This window comes from Rissa tridactyla, chromosome 3 (genome assembly GCF_028500815.1).
Source record: "Rissa tridactyla isolate bRisTri1 chromosome 3, bRisTri1.patW.cur.20221130, whole genome shotgun sequence".
Lineage (NCBI taxonomy): Eukaryota > Metazoa > Chordata > Aves > Charadriiformes > Laridae > Rissa > Rissa tridactyla.
The window spans coordinates 16,340,624-16,367,376 of record NC_071468.1 but is presented as its reverse complement, the minus strand read 5'-3'; the positions used below and the strand labels follow the sequence as shown (position 1 = coordinate 16,367,376).

The following is a 26,753-nucleotide window of genomic DNA, read 5'->3' as shown; positions in this document are numbered from 1 at the left end:
AGTTTCAGCAGGAGAGAAACATTCTTATTAAATGCACTAAAAATATTACATAGTATGCTATGAGAGATCAGACAGCTTCAGAGACTTTTACATACAAAACCCCTCCAGTCAGGTTCTGTGCTGCAATCCAGAACCCTACACTGGGAAACAGGCAAAGCTTTTATAAAGAGTCAAGTAAGACACAAGCACTAGACCATACAGGACCAACACTGTTTGCCCAAACTGTGCTAAACACAGAGTGACTTTTCATTGTACTAATGAGCATTTAACACACCACCCAAACACCTGAACCCTTGAACTGTTTGAGTTCCAACACTAATTCCTAAGCTGTATACAAAAAGTCTTTCCTCTAAAAAACATTCCAGGAATCAACTTTAATAATTTAATACAAACACTAATTAGTGAGTTAGAAGGCTGACGTATTTTAAGTTGGTAGGAACAAGCTCTTTATTTTTTAATCTATGATTCCTTTAATGCTTTAAATTCACATTGATATGCAATACAAAATGTGTTTTGAAGAGAGAATATTCTGATGATTACTGTGGTGGTATTATTATTATAGGAACAGTTTAAGAAATTGTGACTAAGAAAACAGCCCTATACATCCTGCCCCTGCCTTGCCCAAGCTGCCACAAAAGCTACTAAAAAAAGCTGCGCAACCACCTTAAGCAACCTCTGCAGGCAGGAATTTCCCCCACGACTCTTCCCGATGTCCTACTTTGCAAATTTAAAAGCCTTTTAAACTCTCTTGGCATCACTCACAATCCAAGCGCACACTTCTACTCCACGCTACAAGTGAGGCCATTCACCCTAGTTCCGCTCCATCCCAGGGTAGCTCACGCCTTCATTTAAGACAAGAGGACACACACAGGATCTACTCTGCACGGCTTGTGTGTGATGAAGCCACAGTCTGCTCATCCCCCAGGAGCGCCTCTGCCCACACCTTTAGCTGAGGTACCGCAGACTTACGTACAAAGACCTAAATCTATTAAATCAATATAAAAGCAGGATTCAGGTAACAAAGACATTTACATCCGTGTAAAACACATTTCTATCATATTGGTAGAGTGTCCATTAAGACTGTCACCTGCTTAACCAACCTTTTTCTCTAAAGTCTTTTTAGTTACACTGGTAGAGTACCACAGGAAGACCTGTCTCCCTCTCTCTCTATATATATATGCTATACATATATGCTATATATATGTGTGTGTGTGTGTGCGTGCATACAGCCATATATCAAAATGTGACCACTGTCCAGAAAGAAATGCTGTAAGCGCTACATACTACTTTCTAAATTTAAAACTACAGAGTATCAAAGTGATTCAGATTATTCCTTGCTTAAAGTCATTCACATGTCCAAAGCCGCACATCCATTCTTCCATGTTGGCTGCCATCAGGAAACTAACGATGCTGCCTATTAACACCATGTTCCAAATAAACTAACAGTGCAAGATTTACCAAGCAAGCATTCAACAAGTGAGAGCTCAAGAAACCAGAATTTTACTTATGGCAGGCCACAGAACACCGGCTCTTCTCCACGGAGCTTTGAAGTTTCCCTTACCCCAGTTTTCCAAACGGTATTTCATTGTGGTATTAAGATCACTGCAACTTTGGAAGCATCGTATTAATTCTTCGGGGCAGTTACGGGCTTTGATACCAATTGGTTTCGACTGCATTCCTGGTTAGTGCATTAGTAGCAATAACAGAAAGCCTTACCCTGCTGGGTCGTAGGTTCAATCGGCTGAGAGGCTGCCTGCAAGACTGGCTCAGAAGCAGAGGAGTCTCCCAGCACAGAGTTTAGAGAGTTCTCAACAGAGGCAGGGGTAGCTGCAGAGGGAGAAGGGAGAACACTAGGCTTGGATGAGGGAGTTGAGGCATTCGGGGAGTTGGGAGAAGGAGAAGCTTGAGGTCCAGAGAGTGACAGAGGCGGAAAGGAAGGCAGTGGGGGGGGAGGAGGTGGCGGAGGCGGAGTTGGACCTGAGGTAGAAGGTGAAGGAACCGGATAGGCCAGGTTTTCAGGAAGCCCGTTAGGAGCTGTGGGAGACGTGGACATTTGGGTCGCTGGACTGGAAGCCGACACTGGGAGGACAGGTCTCGGACCGGTGGCTTTGCCTGGTGGACTGCTTATCATGACTGGAGGAGATGGGGGAAGAGGGGCAAAACTGGGCGCGGACCAGGCAACGGGCTTTGTATTTGGAGGCAAAGTCGCCGGGGCATTGACAGGAGAAGGGGGCCGAGAACTTTTGTTCAGTGGACGAGGAACCGTAGCATAATGGGGGAGAACAGGGTGGAAAGCTGAGCCTAAAGATGTAGCAAAACGTGATGCAGAGTGCCTTAGAGGCGGTGTAGGGGGAGTGGAAGTCGGTGGTGCAGAAGTCACTACAGCGTACTCCGGTGCGGCCTCTGACATTGGTGCTGAGACTGCTTTTGCATATGATGGAGGAGGTGCTGAAGGAGGCTGGCAACTGGAGTATTCAGGAAGTGGAGTGCTATACGGGGAGTTGTCGAAAGATGGAGCTGGACAGAAGATGGAAAGCAGCAGCAAAGGCAGGATAAAAAAAGGAGAAAGAGAAAAAGGGAGCTAATGAAGCAACAAAACCAGCATTCAAACAAAATGTATAAATGTAGACTACAGTTAGTACCAGAGGATTAGGCACAAGTGAAAATACTGTTAGGAAAGTTTTACGTATTATCAACAGCTGCTTTTAAATTTTACCAACTATTTTTGTGCCAACATCCAAATTTACAAGTACATTCTAGAGTAAGTTTTCTCAAATCCCATCTGTGAGATGGATTAGATACAGGGCTGATTTATCAATCTTTTATCAGCTTTTATCTTCTTGTTTGGTTGCAAACTGCAAGCAAGTGTAGTGATCTTAACATGTGTTACAACTCCACTAACAAAACTCATACCATAGGCAGCAAGTAGGTACCATCTTCTCTTCCCCAGAAAAAGCTCCATCGCAAACTTGAAAGTACTTGGAATAAAACTACCAATAAAATCCTCTGCTCTAAAGTGACTACTACCTCTTACATAGCGTACCTTGACTTTTACCATGAGCTGACCTATGTAAATTGAGTTTGTTACTAAAGAACAACCAAGTGCTTGACTAATATTCCATTATAATACCAAAATGAGAAAGCTTTCAGTTATCGCTGGATATCCACAGGCAGTGCATTATCTTAGTTACAAAAACATATAATACGTTTCACTGAAATGCCACTACAATGATAAATTATGCAAGACGTCATACTGAAAGGCATTTCTCACACTATTACTTTGCCTTACGTAGGTACATACCTTCTACATTAACGCACTCAACCTGATATGTTCGGGTTTGGGGTTTTTTTTCCCCCCAAATTATGTCATGAGAATACATCTTGTTTAACAGATCAAGCAATGATAAGGTATTTAGAAATTTTAACTCATCATACTTTAACCAATGTTGGAGGTGCCCAATATGGTTCAAGTTCTTCAAGTAATCTGAGAGTACAGCAATAGAGTGAGCAAATAGTACCCAAAAAATTATTTCAGAGTTAATGGAAAATTATGACAGGGAAGTCAAAGATCTTGGACTTCTTGCCATAAAAAGGAAGCAATTTCAGCAAATACAAGCCTGAAGTACTGACTCTTGTTGCACAAGCGTACTCACTGCCCTTTGTTGCTTCTCTCCCACTCCATCACCCAAACACATAAAGAGCAGTCTGGTACTTGAATACACTCAGTTTTGAAATTCTTACCAGCATTTGAAATTCTTCTCTCTCTTTCCCATTCCAATTGTTCCCTTTCCAACTGTTCTTGCCGTTCTCTTTCTTGCCTTTCCCGTTCAAGTCGTTCAAGTCTTTCTCGATCCTGCCTCTCCTTCTCTTGTCTCTCCCTTTCTAGGCGTTCTTGCCGTTCCCTTTCTTGCCGTTCTCTCTCCAGTTGCTCCTGTTCTAGGCGCTCTCTTTCAAGTCTTTCCCTTTCTAGCCTCTCTCTCTCCAGCCTCTCCCGTTCCATTCGTTCACGATCCAGCCTCTCCCGTTCCAGCTCCTTCTGCCTCTGTTGCTCTTGCAACTGTCTACAATCGTGAAAAAAGGAAAAAGACTAAGCTGCAAAGCGAAAACCAAAAATATCAAGCAACTGTTAGAGGACAAGAACAGATAAAGTTATCCACAATCTTTGCACCAGTGAGAACAAAAGCACAGCGTTTGTACCTACATAAAATTCTTAACTCTACGTGTTCTTTTTCTGAGATGGATAATAAGAGTTGCATTATGCTTACAGTAAAAAGAATCATAGATCAAATTTCTTCTTAACTAATTTAACATTCCAAGAGACAGCTTTCAAGTGGTAAGAACAGAAAGCGGCTGCTGATAATTTACTAACTGATGCAATCTTCCCAGTTTGGGATATGAAGTTACATTTGTTCTTTGCACAGTATTTTATCCTCGAAGCAGTGAATAAAAGTACAGTGAAACAGCAGTAACACAAATACTCAGCAAAAAAACCCTCACCCCCAAACAAATTAAGTTTTTCAGATAAACTAGTCGGCTAGTATTTATCCGAATTTTACAGAAGCATTAAAATATATACGTGTCCCTCGTCACCTGCATACTACTACGTGCACATACAGTTTAACCGGCATCAAGACAAGAACGCCCCGGCAGTGAGGGAGAACTGGACATCGTTAGAAAAAAACTGAGGCTGCAGCAGCCAGGGAAACGCTGCAGGGAGCTGGCAGGATCTCCAGCTCACGGGGGTCTTCACAAAGGAAAGCAGAGAGGGGGAACACATGGAGAGGAAGAAAACAAGTAAAAGCCAGGTACAGGAAACAACATAATTTGCTGACAAACCCACTAGGCTGGTTGAAACAAAGGACTACCCTGCAAAAATAGAATGGGAAAAGCCTATTGCTTCTTTCCCCAAAACTTTTGAATATTTTTTTTTTTATTTTGAAAATATAAATTTATATTCAAATAAGATACATGCTTCCAGTCAGCTGAAAGATAGCTTTTTGATTTTCAAAGCTTCTTCATCTCTTGAATGAACTCCCTGCTAAAAGAAAAATTAGGCACATCCTCCTCAAAGCTGTGGCCAGTATGTTCCCGTCAATAAGTACCACTGAAAAATCTTGTTAGTTATCATCCTCTATTTGAATTCTTATTTTCAAAAAATTATGACATTTAAAAAGAAGAACTTGTATATAAAGCACACAGCCATCTTTTCTGCCACGCCTCAGATGCAAACTGAAGACAGCTTCTGAACAAAGCACACACTGCCGTTAACTATAAAGCAAAAAGGGGACCTAAATTTTGACACCTTAAGCTACTAGATATGTGTTTTCTATAGACTGCCACTAGGCAATCTTATTTGGAAAGGTCATTAGTAATTCTACACTATATGCTTAGAGCCATGTAAAACTGAAGCCTGAAAATTAAGGGAACTTCAGCTATTTCATTCCTATTCATGCTCAGAAAATACTGGCAGAACTGGAAACCCCAGCTCATACACTGCTACTATTGATGTCCATCCTCTTTCAGAACAATGTTTTTCCTTTAAAAAATAAACAAAAAACCCAAACTACCCAATCCCCTGTTAAATACTGAATTTTTGTAATTGCTATAGGCAATTAAGTTCCAGTTACGTACACCAAAAGGACTTTTCCCTACTCAACTTGTCACCCAACATCATCAGAAGCTGCAAAATAGTTCTGCTCCTGTAGCAGTTCTTCCGTCAGCTCCTGCTCTCCCATATAACAAAGTTGTGACAGCAGTCACTAAGAAATCAGAGCTGCAAATCAGCTTGTTAAATGTTTGATTTTAAGCCTCTGAAGTCCACCAAAAAATCTGGTAATCGACTGATACATATTTGGAACCAGCAGGGAATTTCTACAAAATATCAACAGAATACAATCTAAACCACAGAAATGTAAGCTCCAAAAGGGATATTAAAAATATTTTTGGTATTACATTTTTGCTTGCTCTAGTTTTATTATGCGCTCTTTCTCCCTCAGATAAAAATCTATTATTAGAGGAAGGCCGGGTTTTCATCATGTCTAACTTCAGTGTGGTCATCTTAGGCTCTTTTTCTGTAAAGGAGAGGTAGATGCACAGATGTTTGTAGCTAAAAGGCTATTCACAGCGGGAGTCAACATTTAAGTCTCCAAAGCAGCTTTTGTTTATTTTGTTCATTCTTTTTCATCCATTTGCCAGAAACAAGCATATTCTACCTAGAAAAGACACAATGCCCACGTGTCATAACAAAAGGTGCCCAAGAGTTTATACACTTTAACCTCTATCCGAAGCAAAAAATATTTCGGTCAGCAATCAACACTACCAAACTGTACTGGCTGTCTACTAAGATATAAACAGCAGTGAGACAACCACTTTCACCTACATAGGACCTAAATGAAAAAGTTCTCATTATTAAATAAATATTGAGTGATTCACTATTTAACATTTTATTTTTGTAAAAGAATCTTAATTTTCCATTTCTTCAGGAAATAAAGGAATAAAACCAGAATTTTTTTAAACGTACAAATAAAAACTATCAACAAACTTGTTCCTTACAATAGAAATGTTCTACCAAGAGAGGGCAGTAAAATACTTTGCAGACATTTCCTATCTTATATAAAATTCCCATTCAGTGAGATATACAAGATTAAATACACCATCCTGGAGAATGATTCTAGGTTTAAATTATTCTCATTATATATCGCTGAAGCATTCCTTCATCAACAAGGAAAAACCACCAAAACAAATAAACCAAAACAAAAAAACAACTCACCCAATAAAAAAAGCCTCCAAACACCACCACAACCCACTACTGTTTTACAGTACTTTTAAGGATTTTAATAAACCTTTCAGATGGAAAACCAAAAATGGCACAGGTCAAAAGATCAGTATGCCAGTAATGCAATCAAGTTGCTTCAACGCAACTTAATGAGCCAGGATGAATTTCAAACTAAGAACTACAGCTTAACAAACGTAACAGTTGTAGCTTAAAAAGATTAAGAACTCATTCTGCTAATTAAAAAAATAAACAAATAAAAGGATAAATTTGTTTGCATTAAACCCCCCTGGTTGTGTTTAGTTAGCATTAGATAATGTGATTTTATTTTAAAATTTTGTCAGAGATCAAAATTATTATTATGCAAAAGTATTAGAACATTAGAAAGAGTCATTACACATCAGCTGAAGCATTTCCGAAATGTCAAGACGTTGGTAGTTCTAAAGCATGGGAACATTCGAGAACATTGTGAAAGCAACACATGAAAATCCTTCAGCTTTAGAAAGCAAAATATTCTAGCTATCAGGACAACTTTTAAAAAAGCTAAAAAGATACTAAAAATGCCCCAGAAAACCATCTTGTAGTGAATTATGCCAAGGCACAGTGATTCTTATTATTTTAAAGGTGTGAATTACTGGAATCTAAGAGCTAATTTACACTGAATAGTTGAGACAGTGCTATAAAACTGAACAGCACGTCAGTCATACACAGCGTAGGTACTGTTACACATGGGTTTAGATTTGGAGAGTCAACCTGCTAGCTTTATCACATATCCTACTCATGAAACTTTCTTTTTGGATTTTAATTAGTTTCACGCAAAACCGCTTTGGGGTGAGGGGTGTTGTTTGTTTGTTGTTGCTTTAATATTGCAACAGCTTTTAAAGTTATTTCTCCGCTTTTTCTTGCCTTTATACTTCTGTCCAGTCAAGGAGATAGGAGGAGGTATAGTCAGAGGATGAAGAAAGAATTACATTTACAATACTAACTTGTGACTTTGAACTCTATCAGCGTTAATCCTCCAGTTCTTTGGGCAGCCAAGAATCAGGAGCATGACTACATTCTTGAAATAATACAAGGAGAAAAAACGCAACCAGTAGAGTTGAGTACACACTGTTGCATCCCTGCTGAAAAAAACCCCCACATTTTACGATGGTGAAGATGTTTAGAATTTCTCCTACATGACAACTGCCAAACAGAATTGCTGTTAGTTTACCCAGGTACACACAAAACCTTCCTAGTTTGTTCCAAATCAGATCATAGAAGGGAATAACAATTAAGAATTTGCGCTACTATCTCAGCTCTTGATGTTATATGAAACGAGCCAATACCTCAGGCACACCAAGATCACTTTCTATCATGCCTTTCACTAGCAAATAACATCAGTACATTCAACAGGTCCTTACACGCAGCAACTAGGAAGCTATCCCAAAACGATATTATTCAATACCTTTAGACCTGTATTTAAAAAAAAAATAAAAATAAAAAAATGTTGTTTTAGCCTCTGCTCCTGGAGGTGAATGACCAACTCTGGTTGGTCCTCTGGTCCCTTTTGCTAAGGACTTCAACATACTCAATCAAAAGAATTGATGGTTCAATCGATTTTCTTAAAATATGACTATTACCACATGGGCTAAAGGGAAGACAAATACTTTGAATAGACTAAGAAATTTCACATTTACTGGTAAAACAGTATTGTCTGTCAGAACAGACTTAATATCCAGAGAGAACCTCTCTTTTTCTGGAACAATTTTCACATTTAAGTCCATTTATCTTGGTCATCTGCAGAAGCGCTACTGCAAGTGTCTCAGTTTGCAGAAAGACTGTCCATCCACCTGAGAAAGTATGCCTCAGCATTAAGCAACTCTCATTGTGTCATAAGGGCACCAAGAGAAAAAAAAAATCTACACTTAACAAATCCATTGCTGAAACTGTTTGCGAAAGCAAATAGCTGTCTGCTCTGGCAGGTCACCTTGTTTCCTCAGGTGCAAGTTTTCTGTACGTCCACATAAATCTTCAGGATTTGAACACTGCCTTGCTTTTGCTCTTGGATGTGAGATCAAGCCATTAATTTTTTTCCTAAAAAGATGATAGGAAACTGCACCGAGAAGGCCATATATCAACCTGAATAACAGAATTCAGCCACAGACCCAAAAGGCTTCTTGTCACAAAGCCAGGTACATTAAAACCAGAGGTATTTCCATGAACAGTACAGACAGAAGTATCTTTGTATCACATCCAAATTCAATAGGCTCTGAGCTGACAGACATTCCAAGATGAAAAGAAACTGGTTTGAAGTATTTGATCTTAAAACTCACTGTAGAAAACAAAGATCCAAGACAAAGACTGCAGAAAACAAAATATCTCGAGGAACAGACCTGACTGAAGTAATTGCCGCATTGAGTGAAGAGGTCAGCTGCAGGCGGATAATACATAGTATTTGACAGCTGTTAGTCATCATTTATGAACACACCACTTACATATTCCATTCTTTACTGGCTGAATAACTTGTTGCCAAAGCAGGGCATCAAATCACTCAGCAAGATCAATAGGAATACTATCCTCCTTTTGTCTGCTTAAAGATACAACAACAACAAGAAGGATGGGGGGGAGAAATTACTAATAAGATGAGTGTACTGAAAAAACGACACCAAAACCCATCACTTGAGCCACTGAAAAAAGAGATGTCAAATTAAAAAAAAAAAAAAAAAATCATAAAAGAGATTCTCTTGAGGGGAGATTTTTCAGGTCTGTGTCCCACATCAGTTTGCTGCTGGGTTTGGTTTTTTTTTCTCTTTTTTTGAAGAACAGTTTCTTGCTTGTGCTGTTACCTATTCTGAAAAAAACATACATGGCGTAGTGGAAGACAGACACAAGGATGACACCCAAAAGGCAGCATGAAGGTTGACCATTGCTAGCTTAAAACATTGCAGTAATATACTCTGCACTTTATCTATACTGAAAGTTACTGCTAAGACATTCTGTATAAGAAGCCAAATGTGATTATACGAAAGTATTCAACCACCCAACACACAAGTGTGCATCTTTCATTCTGTGCTTCACTAGGTTTTTTTGAGATGTAAATTTTCTAACCCAACGTAAACAAGAAGTGTAGGAATAACACTACTATGTCAAAGTTCTAAAAGTAAGTGTGTATAATATCGACCATAATTCATTACCAAAACATCGATTCATCAGTCCAAACCAATGGAGTTGTTCAAACTGTATTGGTGATCTGGCCATTAAACATAATTTACCAATTAAAAAAAAATAATATTAAAACACATTTAACCATTAACATATATTTACAAATTTTAAAAGTTGCATTGCAATGACTAGCTCTACAAGAAAAAGTCTGTGGTATCCCAGTCCTGGAGTCTCCGTATGCCTAGACTTTCAGGGCTGCTCTGAGCTCTTGGGCCAGCTCCTCTAACCCTGCCTCAATCCACGGAGAGATAAACAAGACAGTAATATTCGGAGTTTTATTCTAAAATGACGAAAGCCCCAGCGTGTGGGCACAGATACCATTATCTAATCCAACAGTCACTACCTACCGGAATCCATCTCACATGATGGCTCTCCTCCTCCCACCACTGAGTCACCACCACAAAGGGAGCAGCTGGCTGCAAACAGGCCACACCACCCGTAGCTGAGCTGGAGGCGCCAGCACCAGCCGCGGGGTGACCTCAGCTCCATCTGAAGCGTGCTCTTGTCTACAGAGGAGCAGCCACCTCGTGACTGCAAGGACCCGCGTGCGCTCTATGGACATCAATTTAACTAGGTGAAGTCAACCTACTTTATCACTGTTACAACCGTTCATGGAAAAAAAATAATTTTAAAAGTGAGTGCTTTAACGTGTTGATTATTCTGAACTTAGCTCCTAGTTTGAGTTTTAATAACTTAATCCTCTGATATCCTTCTGTGCCACTTCAGAAAAGGAAAAGGTGTGTCTGCTATGGCCCTCAAAATTTGCAGGAACTAATCCAAATAATAAAAACTACATATTAACATTAAACTTGCTCTACTTTAATATCTTTAATATCAAATATTTATTCATCATTCCAAAACTGAGCATTTACCACAGAGCTCACTCTCACGTATGGTCACATAAACCTACTGAATACGTATCTCAAGACCTACACATTAACGCTTACATACCATGGAATGAGCACGCACCACCCCCAGATTTCAGAATTCATTTACAAAGAGAAAATATAGTTTAAATCACGTCAATACAGATTGCAAATTTCCAAACACAGGCACCTCCACTGAGACCAAGAGTCTTCATGAATAAAAAGTACACTTGATGTACCAATAACATAACCTCAGCAGAAGTGATCAATATTTAATCCCTTGGCATCTTCCTAAACTCTCAGTTGCATGAACTTCACTTTGCACCACCTAAACTGAACTCTTGCTATATGCGCTCACTAAAACTCTTACCAAGTTAGCTTTATTTAGTTAGTTATTTTTTAAAAAGCATTGTTCACATGCTAGACAGTCCAGACAGCTTCTACCCGAGCATACTGCACATTGTTTCAGAGAAACCCAGACTAGATCTCGTCAACTTGATAAAAAGAGCAGTAAGCAGGCACTTAGAAGATCTGCAAAGTTTGACTGTTCAAAGGTAAGAGGTTTGTGAAGTGAGTTTATGTATATGCTCTGAAACTCCCACTTTCCACAGTGGTGGACCTTTGCTTCTTTAAACACTAGTGAAAAGTGAGACTGTTTCAATTATTGATTTAATGCAAAATTATAAAGGGATTTAACTGACTACATATATCGTGATTTTGAAACACTACGTATTTCTAGAGATCATTATAGCTATTCCCAATGCTCATGCAGCTTTATCCTGATTGATCACCATTGCACTTAACACTTCCATTGTCAATTTGATTCTCCCTGTACACTATTATTTAAGACATCCTATATACTAGTATTTGGTCTACAGGTTGGGGGAGTTCCCCTCTAAAAACATCTAAAAACAGGACACCAGCTACATATTATTTCTCATTCTGTTTTGATCATCAAAATCTGCAACATCATCCAACTCCTCCTGTTCTCCTTTGTAGTCCCGTATCTCAACTTGCATCAGCAGCAAGGACTTACTTTGTTCAGCAAAAGACCAAATAAAATTTGATCCCGATTCCAATGATGCTAGGAACTGCCTGTTCCTATGCCCCTCACGCTTCCACACCAATCCTCCTCTCTTCTACTTTAACTAGAAACTTATAGAAGCACAGAATCATCTATGTGTGAAGGCACGTTTAAGATCATCAAGTCCAACCATCAACATAAAACTGACAAAACCACCACTAAACCATGTCCCTAAGCACATGTCTACCCATCTTCTAAATACCTACAGGGGTGGCGATTCAACCACTTCCCTGGGCAGCCTCTTCCAACATTTGATAACCTTTTTGGTGAAGAAATCTTTCCTAATATCCAATCTAAATCTCCCCTTGGCACAACTTGGATAAGGAACTGGCTAGATCACCACATTCAAAGGCCTGCAGTGAACAGCTCCACGTCCAAGTGGAAACGAGTGACAAGTGGCATTCCTCAGCAGTTAGTACTGGGACCAGCGCTGTTTAAGATCTTTGTCGGCAACATGGACAGTGGGATTGAATTCACCCTCAGCAAGTTTGCTGATGACACCAAGCTGTGTGGCACAGTCAACATGCAAAATGCTGTGGGAAACAAAGACTTTACTAAATTCCAGGTAAACAACACCCACAGCCTTTCCCTCATCCACTAAGCGGGTCACCTTGTCATAGAAGGTACCCTCTCGATACTTGTCAAATACTTTACTGAAGCCCAGGAACACCGCATGAAGAGCCTTTCTGCTTTTCCGAAAGAAAATATTATCTGGGCACAATTTACTGTGCTATGTTTCATCTGGTTAATAATTCTTTTATTCAAAAGCAGTTCTAAAGCTTTTCACATTAGCAAGGCCAAACGAACAGCCTTTCATTTCCTTGATCAAAAGGGATTTAAAGTCTAACAACACGCTTTTATATCGTAAGTTCAAACCACATTATTTGGAAATAAGAAAATAAGAGAAAGAACTACGTTTAATCAGTCAAGCAAAATCTGGTAACCAACCATCATGATAAAGACATGAAGAAGCAGCTATAAACCTAAAGATTGTTTAGGTACAGGATTTCTCATAGAGAAAGGGATCTATTAGTGCTCTTTGATCAAAGCTCATCAAGCCTAGTTTTCCTCACCTTGATCTTTTCAATGTAATAAGTTCAAGTGTTCTGTTAACTTACCTATCTGGCAGAAGCCAGACTGCAGAAAGTTATCTGCGCACATCAGATTTTAGAAAAAAAAATAGTAGAAAAATCTACTTCCATTGGCAACTCCCTCCGTGGTATTCATTCTAGTGAGTATGGTTCAAACAGAACTAATTTCATAAAAGGGAACCACAATAACCAAAATCTAGAAAAAAGCAGAACAGTTTCTAATCCCAATTTCATGTTTTGATTCAACAGAAAAACCCCACAGAACTGAAAGTTTTGCAGAAGGGTAAGATTTCAAAGAGATGTTTTTAAAAGTGTTAACTAAGATACCTGTCAGAACCACCCTTCAAGTAACATCCATATTCAATTGCAGCAATTAAGGCAGCAATTTTGCGAATGTAGTCAAAAGACTGCTTAATGGAAGAGCGCTCTTCTCAATCTGCTAAACATGTCAATGTTACCCAACATTTATAGCTATTCAGTCCTGTAACCAGACACTACCCATTATCTCTCCATAAAGCCAGTTATTAAGTCCCCGAAAGCTAGACTTGACAGAACTACAGAAAACTTTACTACGAATGGGAAGAAACTGTGAATCGAAAGAGAGAGGCAGTAAAAAAAAAAAAAAAAGAAGAAAAAAAACCCACCAAAAAACCTTGGTCTTTTGGATGAGATAAACAGCACTGATAGGTCTTTTTGCTTGTTTTCTTTTGTTTCCTGTCCCTATGCAATGCGGGGGCTAGAAAGATCCAAATGGCCGCAGGCTGTCCCATGAAACTACCTCAGCAATCTCAACTTCAAAAGTTTACACTGATATAAAACTCCGACCTGCGTGAAAGCCTTAGCTTAGGCATTAAAAAAAACCCTTTGATTCCATCTAAACATGTCTCTGGGATGCAAATTTCATGCAGATTTTGTAACACGCACAGCACACAATAAAATCATATGACAGTATTCTACTGACTGCTCTTATATCCTAAATCAAAATGCCAACTACTGTATTATATTCATATGCCAATCTCCGATTAGAACTGTTTGCTTAGTTATAATCTAATCAATTCATACGCCTTTAAAGAAACCCTACTTCCTCAAAATAAGCTGGGAAAACTGGAAACAGTGCATCTGGCTACTAACTAGGGAAAGGTCACGGGCTGTGGGAAATCAGTAGAAATCAGGCTACCGGGGACACAAAGTGACTGGCAAACTTTCCTTCCTTTAAATTATTATAGCTGCATTGCTATTGAATTGTGGGAAGCAGTTTTGTTTTCTTTTTCTTTTAGTATGTCCACACATGTTTTCAAAACAGCCCAGGAATTATACATGTAATAATTACTAATTTGGGGGGGGGGGGGAGGGGCGCGCACAGGGGTGTGCAGAGATAGGGGACGGGACACGGACATGACAAATTCTTTTGCTGCAGTTAAAAAAATTAAGATTAGTAAAATCTCAGAAAAAATACTTCTACTCTGTAAAATAAAAAGCATTCCTTTAAGTCTATCAGTAAACAAGAAACTGCTACCCTTGTCAGCCTCTGTCCTTGCACTAAAACTAAGCAGCCTCCCAAAAGATGTTATGAAAACCACACCGTATCAATACTACTTTCTAGCAGAGTCACACACCAAGTTTTCTTTAACAGTATCATCTCAATCCAGGAAATAAACTAACACTGTAATTAAAAGAAGTATTTAACAATGACAAACCCTCCTGCTGTTGCATTTATGTGAACTTCTAACATTTTTGAGTACTTACGACAGAAGTCGGTCAAGTTTTGGTCCATTACGTCCCTGAAGGACAGCAGGTGGCTTGTATACCTTCATTATTCCTTACAATCGATACACTTCCTCTGTTTCTGGTGCTCTTGGTCTCTTTATTTATGAAGCAGTGATGATTTTGAAGTTATTTATAAACATTAACTCATTAAATTCCCAAGTGTCATATTAGATACCAACTCAGTGACTCATATTCCTGACAATATATTTATCACGGCTAGAAGAGAAGGTAAATTTACATGCACGAGTAGCACACAAAGGCATGTCATGAACTAATCTTACATTTTAAAATGGTATTTGACATTAAGTAACTCTGAAGTTATTAACAAATATGTATGTCAACTCAAGTTGGCTCATTATCAAACAACCAGTGGAATTTATAAACACTGCCTACCACTCTGACAAAATGAAAAATAACCCATATAACAAAAAATCCCTTCATTTTTGAGGACTAAAAATGGAAGCTGGAGTGTTTTAAAGGTTGTTATTACTGTACTTAAATGAGTGCAAGTTACAGAAAATTACAGTTATCTTCAAGTACTCCCTACTTTGACAGGGAAAGCATACACCATGTGTTAAGGTTTCTTAAAAAAAAAGTAAAAAAGTTATCAATTCACCAGATGAAATTATTTCATTTGACCACCTCATACGTAATCTCGGTTTCATAAAAACCTCAGTGTTTTAGATCACGCATCTGGTCCTAATGGCTTTACAGACTGTCACCACTGCACAGTAAAACAATGCAAATATTCAAGTAACAGGCTCTGCAGGAAAATAAACAAATTAGTATTACTACTTCAGTACTTTTACTGAAAACGTAGGGCACCTAAATCCTTTTTTAAATAGAGAAAAATCTTTGACGCAAAATAATACGCTTCTGTTGACAATGATCTAATTTAATTCCTCAATTCCCAATTTCCCCAAGATTCTTGAACACCAGTTATAAAAGTGAAGGAAAACATCAGATCAGTTGAAAAGCTCTCTTTAATATGCCATTCTTCACTGGCCACTCCTTTGGCAAAACACTTCTGAGGAAATGTTTCTATTTGTGCCTAGGAAAACCCTGAAGCTACAAGCCACATAATTTCACTTTGAAATTAATCCTGCTTTGAGCAGAGGGTTGGACTAGCTGACCTCCACAGAGTCCCTTTTTCAACTTTTTATGTAAGCAGATTTTTATTTTTTTTCTCCTCAGGCTTAGAATCATTTCAAAAAATATTTTCCTGAATATCTTTAACATGAGAGACAGTCAAACATTACTGAACCAGGTACATGTAAGGGGAGGGATACGAGACCAGCACTTAAAGACAACTATTATCAGGCCATATCTTAAACAAAACCCCAACCCCACAGACACACATTTCACAAGTAACAGCCTTAGCAAAGCCTGCCCTTCTACTGATCCATCACAAACCCCATGTTTGTGATGTTAATAAATGTTACACAGTAATATTTATTCCCTCCTCTTGCATTCCCTATAGTTTTACTGCTCCCCACAGAATTCAGTTCTGCCCACACTGCCTTGACCCTTTACTGAGACTGTAAATGTCACCTGTTGGTATGTTAAAAGTCATATATACCTAAGCCTTTTCCTTCCAGCTATTTACTACTCTCTACATTACAGTAGCAAGACTATTGTTATTACAGTCTGAAAGCTGAAAGACAGATACTACAGAAGAAAAGTTCTAGCGTAGAGATAACTGAACTGCATTATAACCATATAATTACAGCAGTAAAGAGACCAGAGAAGCATTTCTGAAATTTTTTAACAAAATTACATGTTCTTCTTAGGCCTAATGACACAACAGCAATAGTCTTTCCACAGACAATCCGGCTAGCAACAGGAGTAAACGCACATTCCAGTTCTCTATCCTTTTTTAGGGGAAAAACAAATCAAAACCAGGACCAGACTTGAAAGAGGACATTATATTAGATGAAAACAAGTAGAGCACGCTGATCAAACCAGAAAGTGAAGCCATAAGAATGCTATCTGATAATATGTCCTTTACACACAAAAAATTTCAAGAGACTTGCAGAGCTCTTAATATGGGGCAGCACTTTCTTCTGAAGAGACGTCTACCTACAATGCTTCTCTGAAAAGTATTTCAGCATTATAAATTTCAATTAAGGCAGCCTTCTAAAGGAACAGGAAATAAAAATATTAGAAGCCATTACAGTAAACCAGAAAAAACATAAAAGAAAAAAGTTTTTAGAAGTCTAAAGAAGTGACATAAAAGACGTTTATCATGACAGCAGACTTTCACATAAACACATCAGACAGATTTGTAATGAGCTTCCTGCTATTGCTATTTGTTTTTAAACAAGGAGGCTTTCAGATAAAGCAATCCCTGCTCACATTTAAGAACATACTGCAGAAGAGATGGAGAAGTATGACCTGATTTTGATGTCAAAACTTTGCTCAACACATACAGCTAGTTTATCAAATCTACAGTACGAACTATTCCCAAATAAGCAATCTACTTCTGCTCACCTTTGCATAAACAAACTAAAGGCAAAATACCAGAACAGAAAAAATTCAGCGCCAATTAGATCCAACACGTTAAAATATTTTTCCAGTTACCACTGAAAGCTATTAAGTGCATTTACACCATCAATCTGGACCACTTCCTATTTATTCAAGGATCCCGTTCCCTGTATCTGTACTGCATGTAACTTAAATCACTCTCAGCATCCCTTCTGGAAGGGAACAGCTAATCTCCTGGGAGTATTTTGATGGTAAAATAATCCAGGACTGCACCACAGGCAGAATTCTTGAGACAGCCCACGGTCTTGCTGTTTTCATTTAACCCAGTCTGATAGTACCATCCCTAGAAGACTTTGCCTTGTCACATGCCCATATCCCAGACATTCAACCTACAGCACTAACCCATATCGCCACACAACAAAAGCGGGAATATGGCAACTAGAAAGTTTGTTCCCAGAACACGGGCACATGATTGATACGTGGCAATTATTAAAAGGAACTGAAAAAACCCCATATGTTAAAAATGCTACAAGTCTGAAAAATATCCCATGGGCATGGGACAGGGTACAGTGCCTTCTCATTGAAGGGAACAGCTTAGCTTGGAGGACTGCCGACTGGCCAGGGGAACAGGGACTACTCCCCAAGGGCGGCACAGATATAACCAGTATTGCTACAGCTTAAAGTTAAACTGCTAAAGATTCCGTAAATTTAAACACTAAATGCAGAAAACGAAGGTTCCTTTGCTAAAGAACTAATATAGTATAAAGGTGAACAAACTTTCCAATATAATATTTTGATCTAGTGCAATCTAGTGCATCCATATTCGGGAAGAAAAATTGTCATTCTCCATGATGATTTAATTCTCTACTTTTAGAAGTTAAAACTTCCATCCTTCTTTGCGGTTTTCTTCTGCATATGCATGTGTCAAACTGAAGACAAAACAGTCACTGGAAAATTAGTCCGGTTGAAAATGACAGCAGTGAAATCTTCCAAGGCTTCCCATCTGACCTTCAACACTTCCATGACAGGCCAATAGCAATCGCATTGTTTGAATGGGTGGAGATCACAAACAACGGATCTAGCTACAAAGTTTTTACACGGGAAAGCTGCACTACTGAAAGCTGCAAGCTTACAATGCTGCCCTAATGCTAGAGAGTAATTGTAAGTCCTTGACTGCTATTTCTCTTCATTAGTGAGGAGTTACTACACCGTTTAATTGAACAGCTGTTCACTTACAATACCATACCTTCTCTGGATTTCCAATTCTTCTTGTGATGGACCATTTTGTACTTGAGAGGGAAGCTGTGAATTCTGTCGAGGCAATGTAGGACCTAAAAGTGAAGACAGACCATGAATTAATGATTTGAACTTTTATTTTGCAAAAAAGCACAAAATCAAGGAAAGAGGCCAGCCATCACGTGACATTATAGGAGCTTTTTACTTCTGCTTTTTAAGCCAAACAAGCTCAACAACATAATACAGCAAATGAAAACTGCAACAAATGTTACCATACATATTTGCAGAATGGATTTATTTTACATGGATGAAAAGATTTCACAGAAATGCAAAATAAATTTTAGATATGATGGGACTTAACAAAAGCTTTGAAAAGCACTCCAAGTCTGAGATTTTCTTAAAACAATGAACAAGTGCTCTTGGGAGGAACAGAAAAGGCTCAAGAAGTGAAACACTCACCTAAATAGAACACTGGGAATAATAATAAAAAAAAATAAAAAAAAAAAGAGAACAGGAGAAAAAAAAAACATCAGAAGCTTATCACCATATCAGAAGAAGGAAGAGAAAGTATGTTTCTACAGGTCACACCAAAATTTACTCGTATTTTAGCTCACCAGCCTGGAACAAAGACCTTCCTTTGTGGATAGGCAAGTATTGTGTCCAAAGAAACAGAGGCAAATAGAGAACATACAAAGTGTGCACTCTGGTAAGCACAAGAAATGCAAGAGAAGGACATGCAAATTCATCTTCAACTTTTACTGATAGGCAATTCTGAATCATACAACTTCCAAATAATTCTATATGCTAGATCTGTCTTCTAAAAACAAAGAGGCTTTTCCACTTTCCTCACAAATGTATTTACAGAACAAAATTATTTTTAAAAATTATCAGAAGTGAAGGATAAAGAAGTGTGGAGTGAAATACAGTAGAACATGAATGCATTGTTTCTGTAAAAATGGCCAGTAAACCAGGAAATTATCTAGACCATAGCTACACTCAAGATTATGGAATTTATAAGCAAGCAAAATGAAAAACAATAAAAACGTATCCAGTTCTGAAAATGCCCCAAAGCAAAACAGCAATTTCTTGCTGAGATTCCACCGAAGCAGTTAGAGTGATAGAGTTGTAATGAGATCTCCCCCATCTCAAATATCGAAATGTAAAAGTTGATCACCATCTGAACTTGTGAAAGTCATCCAAAAACATGAAAAGATCATGCGTTATCTGTTGAGATGTCAAGGACAGGCGATCTGCCTCAGACTTAGCAAATGAGTGTCCTGTTTAAAGGGTATACTCAAAACAGCATAGTGGTTGCACTGTGGTCATAAAGACAACAAAACCTGAGAATTATAAAAGTCTATACTAGCTACAGTTAGAAAGTAATATAAGAACTTACTTCTGGAAGATAAAAGCAAGAGGTACTACAGAGGTTGTGTCTTCCTTATTTATTCTTTTCAGCAAGCCTCAGGTACTCATACCGACGTACACGAAGCTGCTGCAGATGTACTATTTTTGCTTGGAGTATCTCCAAGAGATACCCACAGATAAAAATATATATTATTTTTAATGCAAAAGACTGAACTGCAGTGATAATTAAGTTATCAGTAAGTCAAAACATCTGTCATATTGCTCATCTGGAAAACTTTTCTGCTTTGAAACCTCCGAAGCCAACACGTGCTCCTCTGTCATGTCCCCTGTGTGACAGGTGGTGGGTAGGCTTTTATGCCCGTTAAGCCATGACCGCAGCTCCCAGGCAGCCGAGCTGTGTTTGCTGTCTGCACCATGCTGCAGCCTTTCATGGACTTTTAGAAGCAGACACAAGCCAGCAGTAGCTGTGTTGCTGCTTAAAGGTGCTATGTACCACTACCACTTGCCATGTCTAATGTACTCCCTTCTCAGATCTGTCATTTCTCAGTATGAAACACAGTGACCTAAAAACTAATAACAAAGAACAAAAATAATAAGATATAGTCATACTATGGCCATTTAGCAAATGGAACTATTTCATGAAAATACAGTAGAAATGAAAATGGAAAACTTCCAGCCATTTAATCTTTAAAAGCATTTAATAGTCTTTTTAAACAAGGTATTATCATGCTGCAGCAGTCGAGTTTGGGCTGCCACTCTACAACCCTTCTTGCCAGTGTCCCCCCAGCTCTTTCTTTTGCACTGTTAGAAACCAACTATCTAGCTTCACTTGCACTGGCTAGTCAAACCAGTCTTCTAGCTACCAGAAAACCCTTCTCATAGTCTCAAACATTCTAGAGCAGAAAATCTGCTCTAGATTTTGTCAGATCTGACAGAAAATCTGTAAATTCTGCAGAACACAACCACCAGCAAGACAAGCTACTGTAACCTGGCCAACCTACTCCAGTAAGTTATGTGCTTCTTTCCTAGCTATACATGCAAGACAGCTGAACGCAATCCCTTGCTAACAATTAACATGGTTGTTCTAGTATTTCTTATACATTTTTGCCATTAGGAAATTCAACCTGAGCGCACCAAAGGCTTTCAAGAAAGAAAAGTTCAGCTACTAAGTCATTTGACCTGTTCTCTGACAAAATTCCTCCCTACAAGCACAGGCTCTTCTTAACCACCATGCTAATGGACACTGATAAGTTAAAGGAAGCCAAGACCACTACTTCATCACTAATACACAACTGTCTAGACAGCCAGAAAGATTGTATAATAAACTAATAAATAGGAGCTAGTTAATAAAAAGTTCTCTGAGGCTTTTGAACACTTCAAGATACTTCAGAAATATCAAGATCCGAGAGAAATATTCAGAAATACTGCCTGGAAAAAAAGTTTGATCCTTCTACAGGATCACCTTATCTTCAGAGACCGGTACAAGCCAAGTAAGAGATGAGGCTGAATAGTCTGTTCAATTCTGAGTTTTTAAGGAAAGCCTAACATCTTTCTTTTTCTAAAGAAAGCACAGATGGTGCACTCCGTGGCGCACACTGACAGACAGAGGATATAATTTCATACTAATTTGTTCAGCAGTCATTCCAGTTTAAATGCCTTCTGTTTTCCAGCTTATTCTCACCTTTGCATCACTATTCCCCTGTGACAGTTCAGGCAACAATGTAGTGAGACCAACGCATTAAAAATCCCAGGGGGAAAGCTCTGCAACAAGTGTTTTCACCAGCTAGATGAGGGACAGTTCTGGTTCTTCATGCAGTCCCACAGACAACTATGCTGGCATAGCTCGGAGAACAACATCAGACTGCTGGGGGCTGCTTGAGCCAAATTAAGCATCCCCAACATCACCTTTTTAAACCACAACCAGAGTTGTAGTTTATCAAACTCTTTAACTTCATTTTCACCTCCAATTGACTTCTTACCTCCGTATCTCCATTCAGGAGCTGAATTAATTCCAATTGCACGACCCTATGGAAGTATAATTAGCAAACTGGAGAAGGAAACACATGGTTTCTCCTCCCTCGATTCTTTTTGGTTTGTCAGTTCCTTCAATCTTTCCAATTGCATTATCTGCTTTGGACAATGTAATTGTAAAAACTCTCCAATCCGCTTCTTTTATGTCCCCTGCCTTATGCTAGCTGCATTGACATAGAACCTAGCTGACACTGAAGATCTCACATTCCTATGAGGTAATAGCCCTAAAACAGTATCTACTGTTCAAGATAGAAACAATACAGGTGCTACAGGTTTATGCAACAACAAGCTATGACGTGTATTTTCATTTAGCCGGACAGGCTTGCTCAGGGGCTGGTAACATAAGGACTTGTGAAGTGTTTTTTGGGGGACCTCTGGCAGTCAGATCACGTGAAATCTTCCTCAGAACCCTATGTGCCCTAGTGTTCAAGAAAGCCAAAACACACACAAAAAAATCCACTCCTGCAATTACTGTACTGTTCAGAGTACAGCATTAAAAGACAAAATCTATTCTTTTTAAAAAAATCTAGTACCTACAGAAAAAACTGGTCAACTATCACACATAAGAATTTTAGTTTGAGGTGAAGATTTCAATTTTTTTCTCCAGAGAAACAGTTTATATAAACAACTCTGTAATTAAGCTTTCCCGCTCTTTCATATCTCAGTATGTTAGTGCCAAAACTAAGCAACACTCCAATTATAGATTCTGATATTCAAATCAAAGTATGGCTGACTGAATCAAAGTATGACTGAAAAAATGGACTGAAAGCAGACAGCAAGTTAATTTATAAAGGCATATTCTATAAAGCTAAGTGCACTGATTAATCATCATCTTTAGAAAAGATGTTCATTAAGGACAGTTTGATTGTCCTTGACCTGTTAAGCAAAGACGACATCCCAGGCAAGAGTTCAAAACCACAGCAAAAAGATGCGTTTCTGTAATAGACTGTAAGAACATATTTTAAAAAAAAAATAAATAAAGGTGTTTTACTAAATGCTTAAAAGTTTTCTGAATGAATGGAAAGTAGGCTTTTTCAGAGATCTATGCTAGGAAGTAATAAAAGAAATTATTATGGAGAAGTAACCTCTTTCACTCGTCTCTAGCTCCCTCTCCTCCCGTTCAGAGCCTGGCCTGCTCTAGGACAGTACGGAACAAAGTCTGGGGAGACTTGCTCACTAGCCTTCAGCAGAAACAAAACAGCACCTCTAGACCTGGACTTGCACTATGCATTTATTAACAAGACTACGACAGTCAAAACCCAGGGCATTAACAAGTGACAAAGCTATTCTCTAGTACTTCTATTGGGACAAATCATCTTCCAGCTGAGACTTCTCTTTCCTTCAATTGTCTATTTCCTCATACTTGGCTACGATTTTTTAAGTACCATCAGCTGAGTTCATTTACTCATCGCTTGGACTTACTTTAGCAGATTGGTAACTATTTTGCATTTTCTATACTAAAGGAAATGCTTTCTATTCCACTTCACAAGCACTTTTACCTGATAAAGGTAATAAATGGGGACGAGAATAACAAAAATATTCATTAAAATACATTTGGCTTTAAGTAGAGATAAGCCTCCTATCAATACCAGCAGAGCCTTGGAAACCAAGTGCTGATAACCTGGGTGCCAGGCTTGCCTCAGCACTAGCTTGCTGGGTGACCTGGAGCAGGCTTGCAGTGTCCCTTTGCCACCCTTCAATGCAGGAGAAGACAGAGCTTCGACAGTAGAGTACTACAGTTGCTTAATGAAACTACAATACCACCATCTTAAAAAAGCATATATCAGAAGTTAAATATATCAATGCCATCTACTGCAGCATATTTATTACTTTTCTTTCCTCCAGTTCTGTCAAAATTTGTCTAAATAGCAATGTCATAGATGATGACTCTCACTTTTTGCACATAATACTAAAGAAATGAGCCTAACAAAGCTGTACTTCCACAATTACGCTCACAATTCTATGACAACACCCTGTTTCTGAAAGGCAGTAGATTTAATACAGCTACAACTTCTACTGGTAATATTTTTAAGACAACATGAACCCTCAAGAGAAAAATAAACTGACATTCCCCAATGTTTATTAAACAAAACTTTATCCACAAAATTAATATACTTCTCTGTGTGTTTCCCATGTAGTTAAGACCAACTACCAAATTTTAAAGATGTTCTTTGGGTTGCCCACCCAAAGCTTAATTCCTTCACCCAATACCAACGCTAATCCTGAAGAACCACACAAATCAGAAATACCAAACAGGCACCTCTTAAAAGTGAGTATAACTCCAAAAACTTAGCAACTCTCCCTTCACTTCCGAATACCACAACTAAAATCAACGATGCTTTCAATACAGTTATGTGCAATTAAAATGAAACAGAAGTATTTTGTCCAATAAACAGTTAAAATTTCCTCTAGGTTAATATTCTTGCATATAAATCAGGATCAGTTAATCAGGATTACCTATTACAGAATCTAGTAGCTACAAAAATACTTTCTTTAATCAATCCCATATTTAAAAGGAAAATAAAAAACTTCCTAGCAAAAAGAGAAATATTATCCTACTTCTTAAAACAGAGGTAACAGCCCATCACGTTACTGCCATTCTGACAGGGAGTGCTGACAGCCTGCTCCAGAGGCTTGCCAGGAGTACAAGGATATCATAATTACTTCATTGCAGCAGAATCATTTTTCTCTCAAAACAAGTTTTAGCATTATATGAAGCACAACAGTACGAGGAGGAGCATTTGAGATCTCCCCCCACCCCACATATAAATTTCTCATTTCAGTCTCCTATAGTCTCTACATATATTCCAATTAGTTAACCCCAGCTTTTGTTTCAGTTTGCTTTTCCCAAAGATATTAAATTATTTGATCTATGATATAAGTAAGTGCATTCCCCTATCAGCAAGGATTTAATGAACTATCTTTGCTCTAACAGAAAGGACTCCACATCAGTGGAAAACGCATGCATCTTTTCCCCCACAAAGGTTCGATTATTTAATAACTGGACAACTGAACTTGTAGGGTTACTAATAATTTCAAAGAAATTTAATCTCAAGGTCTTTTTCCCAAAGATTAGATGAACAAAATAAAGAGACCCTGGAAACAAAAAGCCCCTATGTTTTTTGTTCCTCCTCACCATTTTCCTATGAATTAAAGTGTCATCTAAGACAATATTAGAACAGCTTCACTGAAACCATTCCTATCCTTGTTTTTATATACAGAATATCTCAAAATCTTTTCAAGAAGCAATATATAACTGTTAAAGAGAACTACAAAAAGCACCATGAATCTTACATATATGTAATTCTATTAGAAAGAATTAGAATAGGCTTATTTACGGTTGTACGACATCCTTCAATTCTTCTTTTGCCGCTTTCATCTTCTGCAACGAACAACTTAAAGTACCTCCTCAAATGCAAATGACACATATATAAATCTCATACTTAGTTTCTTATTCTCTTAGCAAGGCTTTCCTGGGACTGAAGACAGATGCCACACCAAAAAAACACCAGTTCCAGCTGAACTAGAAGGTACTTTTTGCAGCAAAACCGAGTATGATACCCCTTTGTTCCTCCCATCTCCCAGCGCACACCTCCCCTTCCTTGCCCTTATTCCTTCAAAGGAATAATCCATTTTCTCACACATCAGAGAATTTTCTCAGACATCTAATTTCCCTTCACTGAGGCTCTTCTCTCATTCCAGAGTCACTTTGATTGCAGAACACTGATCTCTACTTAATGCAGATATGAAAATTTTCTTTGTAATTCAATGCAAAATCTTCCCAGAAAGCAGTCATCTTTACTCTCAATAATTAAGACCAATTCCTGAATATCTGAACACAATGCACACAGCCTTAAAGCCAGAAATCCTCTTCAAATGATCTCTTAAACTGATGACACATACTTGTCATTTGATGAAGGTGTAACTTTTGACCACCTCAGACAATTATTTAATGAATGAGTCTTTCAAAATTTTCCCAAATGAGTGCCAGAAACAAATCTTGGTACGTTTTTAATACATCTCCTAAACAGTGTGGGGCAAGAACTTGGAGCATTCATAGTCAAGAGAAAGCGCAGTCCTGCGTTGTTGTCTTTCTCTTCTGGATTTGCAGGTGGCCTACAATCTGCTCAAGCAGCCAGCAGGAAAATAGGGTCTGGTTGAATGGCTACCAGCTAATACAATCATTCAAACCAGTACAGGGTGAAAACGCTTTGACTTTTACATTGACTTAAATATAAATGTTCCAGCGCAAGAGAAATTAGGATGATCATGTGATCAGCACTGCAAATCAGGGAGAGGAAAATAAAATCGAGACACAGCGTATTTCAGATAATGTCACTAACAAGGCAGCCATCAGTTCAGAGTCCTCCGAGACAAACCTGTACTGCATTTTAAAAGAAAATTGCCAGTTGTGGTAAAGCCTTTGCTCTGCTCCAACTTCAAACACTTTCATTCTGCATTCTGAATTCATTAGAATGACAAAAAGCCCGTCACTGGTCAGTGGTACAGACACACAGTGTCTTTGCCTCTGCTGCTGCAGATCCACTAGAGGGAGATCCTAAATTAAACATTCTCAAATTATACCGGCAATACAACAGGTGAAGATGCCAACGGCAAGCAAGATCAATGACATTTTTCAAATATATACAAGACAAGGAGACGACACGATTTTTTTTTCTTTCGAAAGAGTGAGAAAGAGCCGTAAGTTACAGCTGACTTGCAAACCAAAAGGATGCCCACAAAATAACCTTTACAAAATATTCCTCAGAAATTATTTAGATTTCTGTGAACCCTTGAACACGTAACATTTAAAGTTCATCTAGTTTTATGAATTTCTGAACAGTATGCTC

The 26,753-nt window shown here is 38.4% G+C and overlaps 1 protein-coding gene across 8 annotated transcripts in view; it reads right to left on the bottom strand.

The window, feature by feature from the left end:
• The window catches only part of ENAH (ENAH actin regulator), a 100,147-nt gene that overhangs the window by 18,886 nt on the left and 54,508 nt on the right, over positions 1-26,753 (bottom strand). For 3 of the 8 annotated variants that reach the window (XM_054194538.1, XM_054194540.1, XM_054194539.1), the window contains exons 4-6: positions 18,515-18,599; positions 3,742-4,061; positions 1,717-2,517 (exon numbers count right to left, since the gene is read on the bottom strand). In XM_054194538.1, coding sequence (XP_054050513.1) covers positions 1,717-2,517; positions 3,742-4,061; positions 18,515-18,599 — 1,206 coding nt within the window. Of the gene's footprint in view, positions 1-1,716; positions 2,518-3,741; positions 4,062-14,763; positions 18,485-18,514; positions 18,600-26,753 lie in introns of those variants that run through there. The other 5 variants (XM_054194542.1, XM_054194543.1, XM_054194545.1 and 2 more) reach the window with 3 other exon arrangements.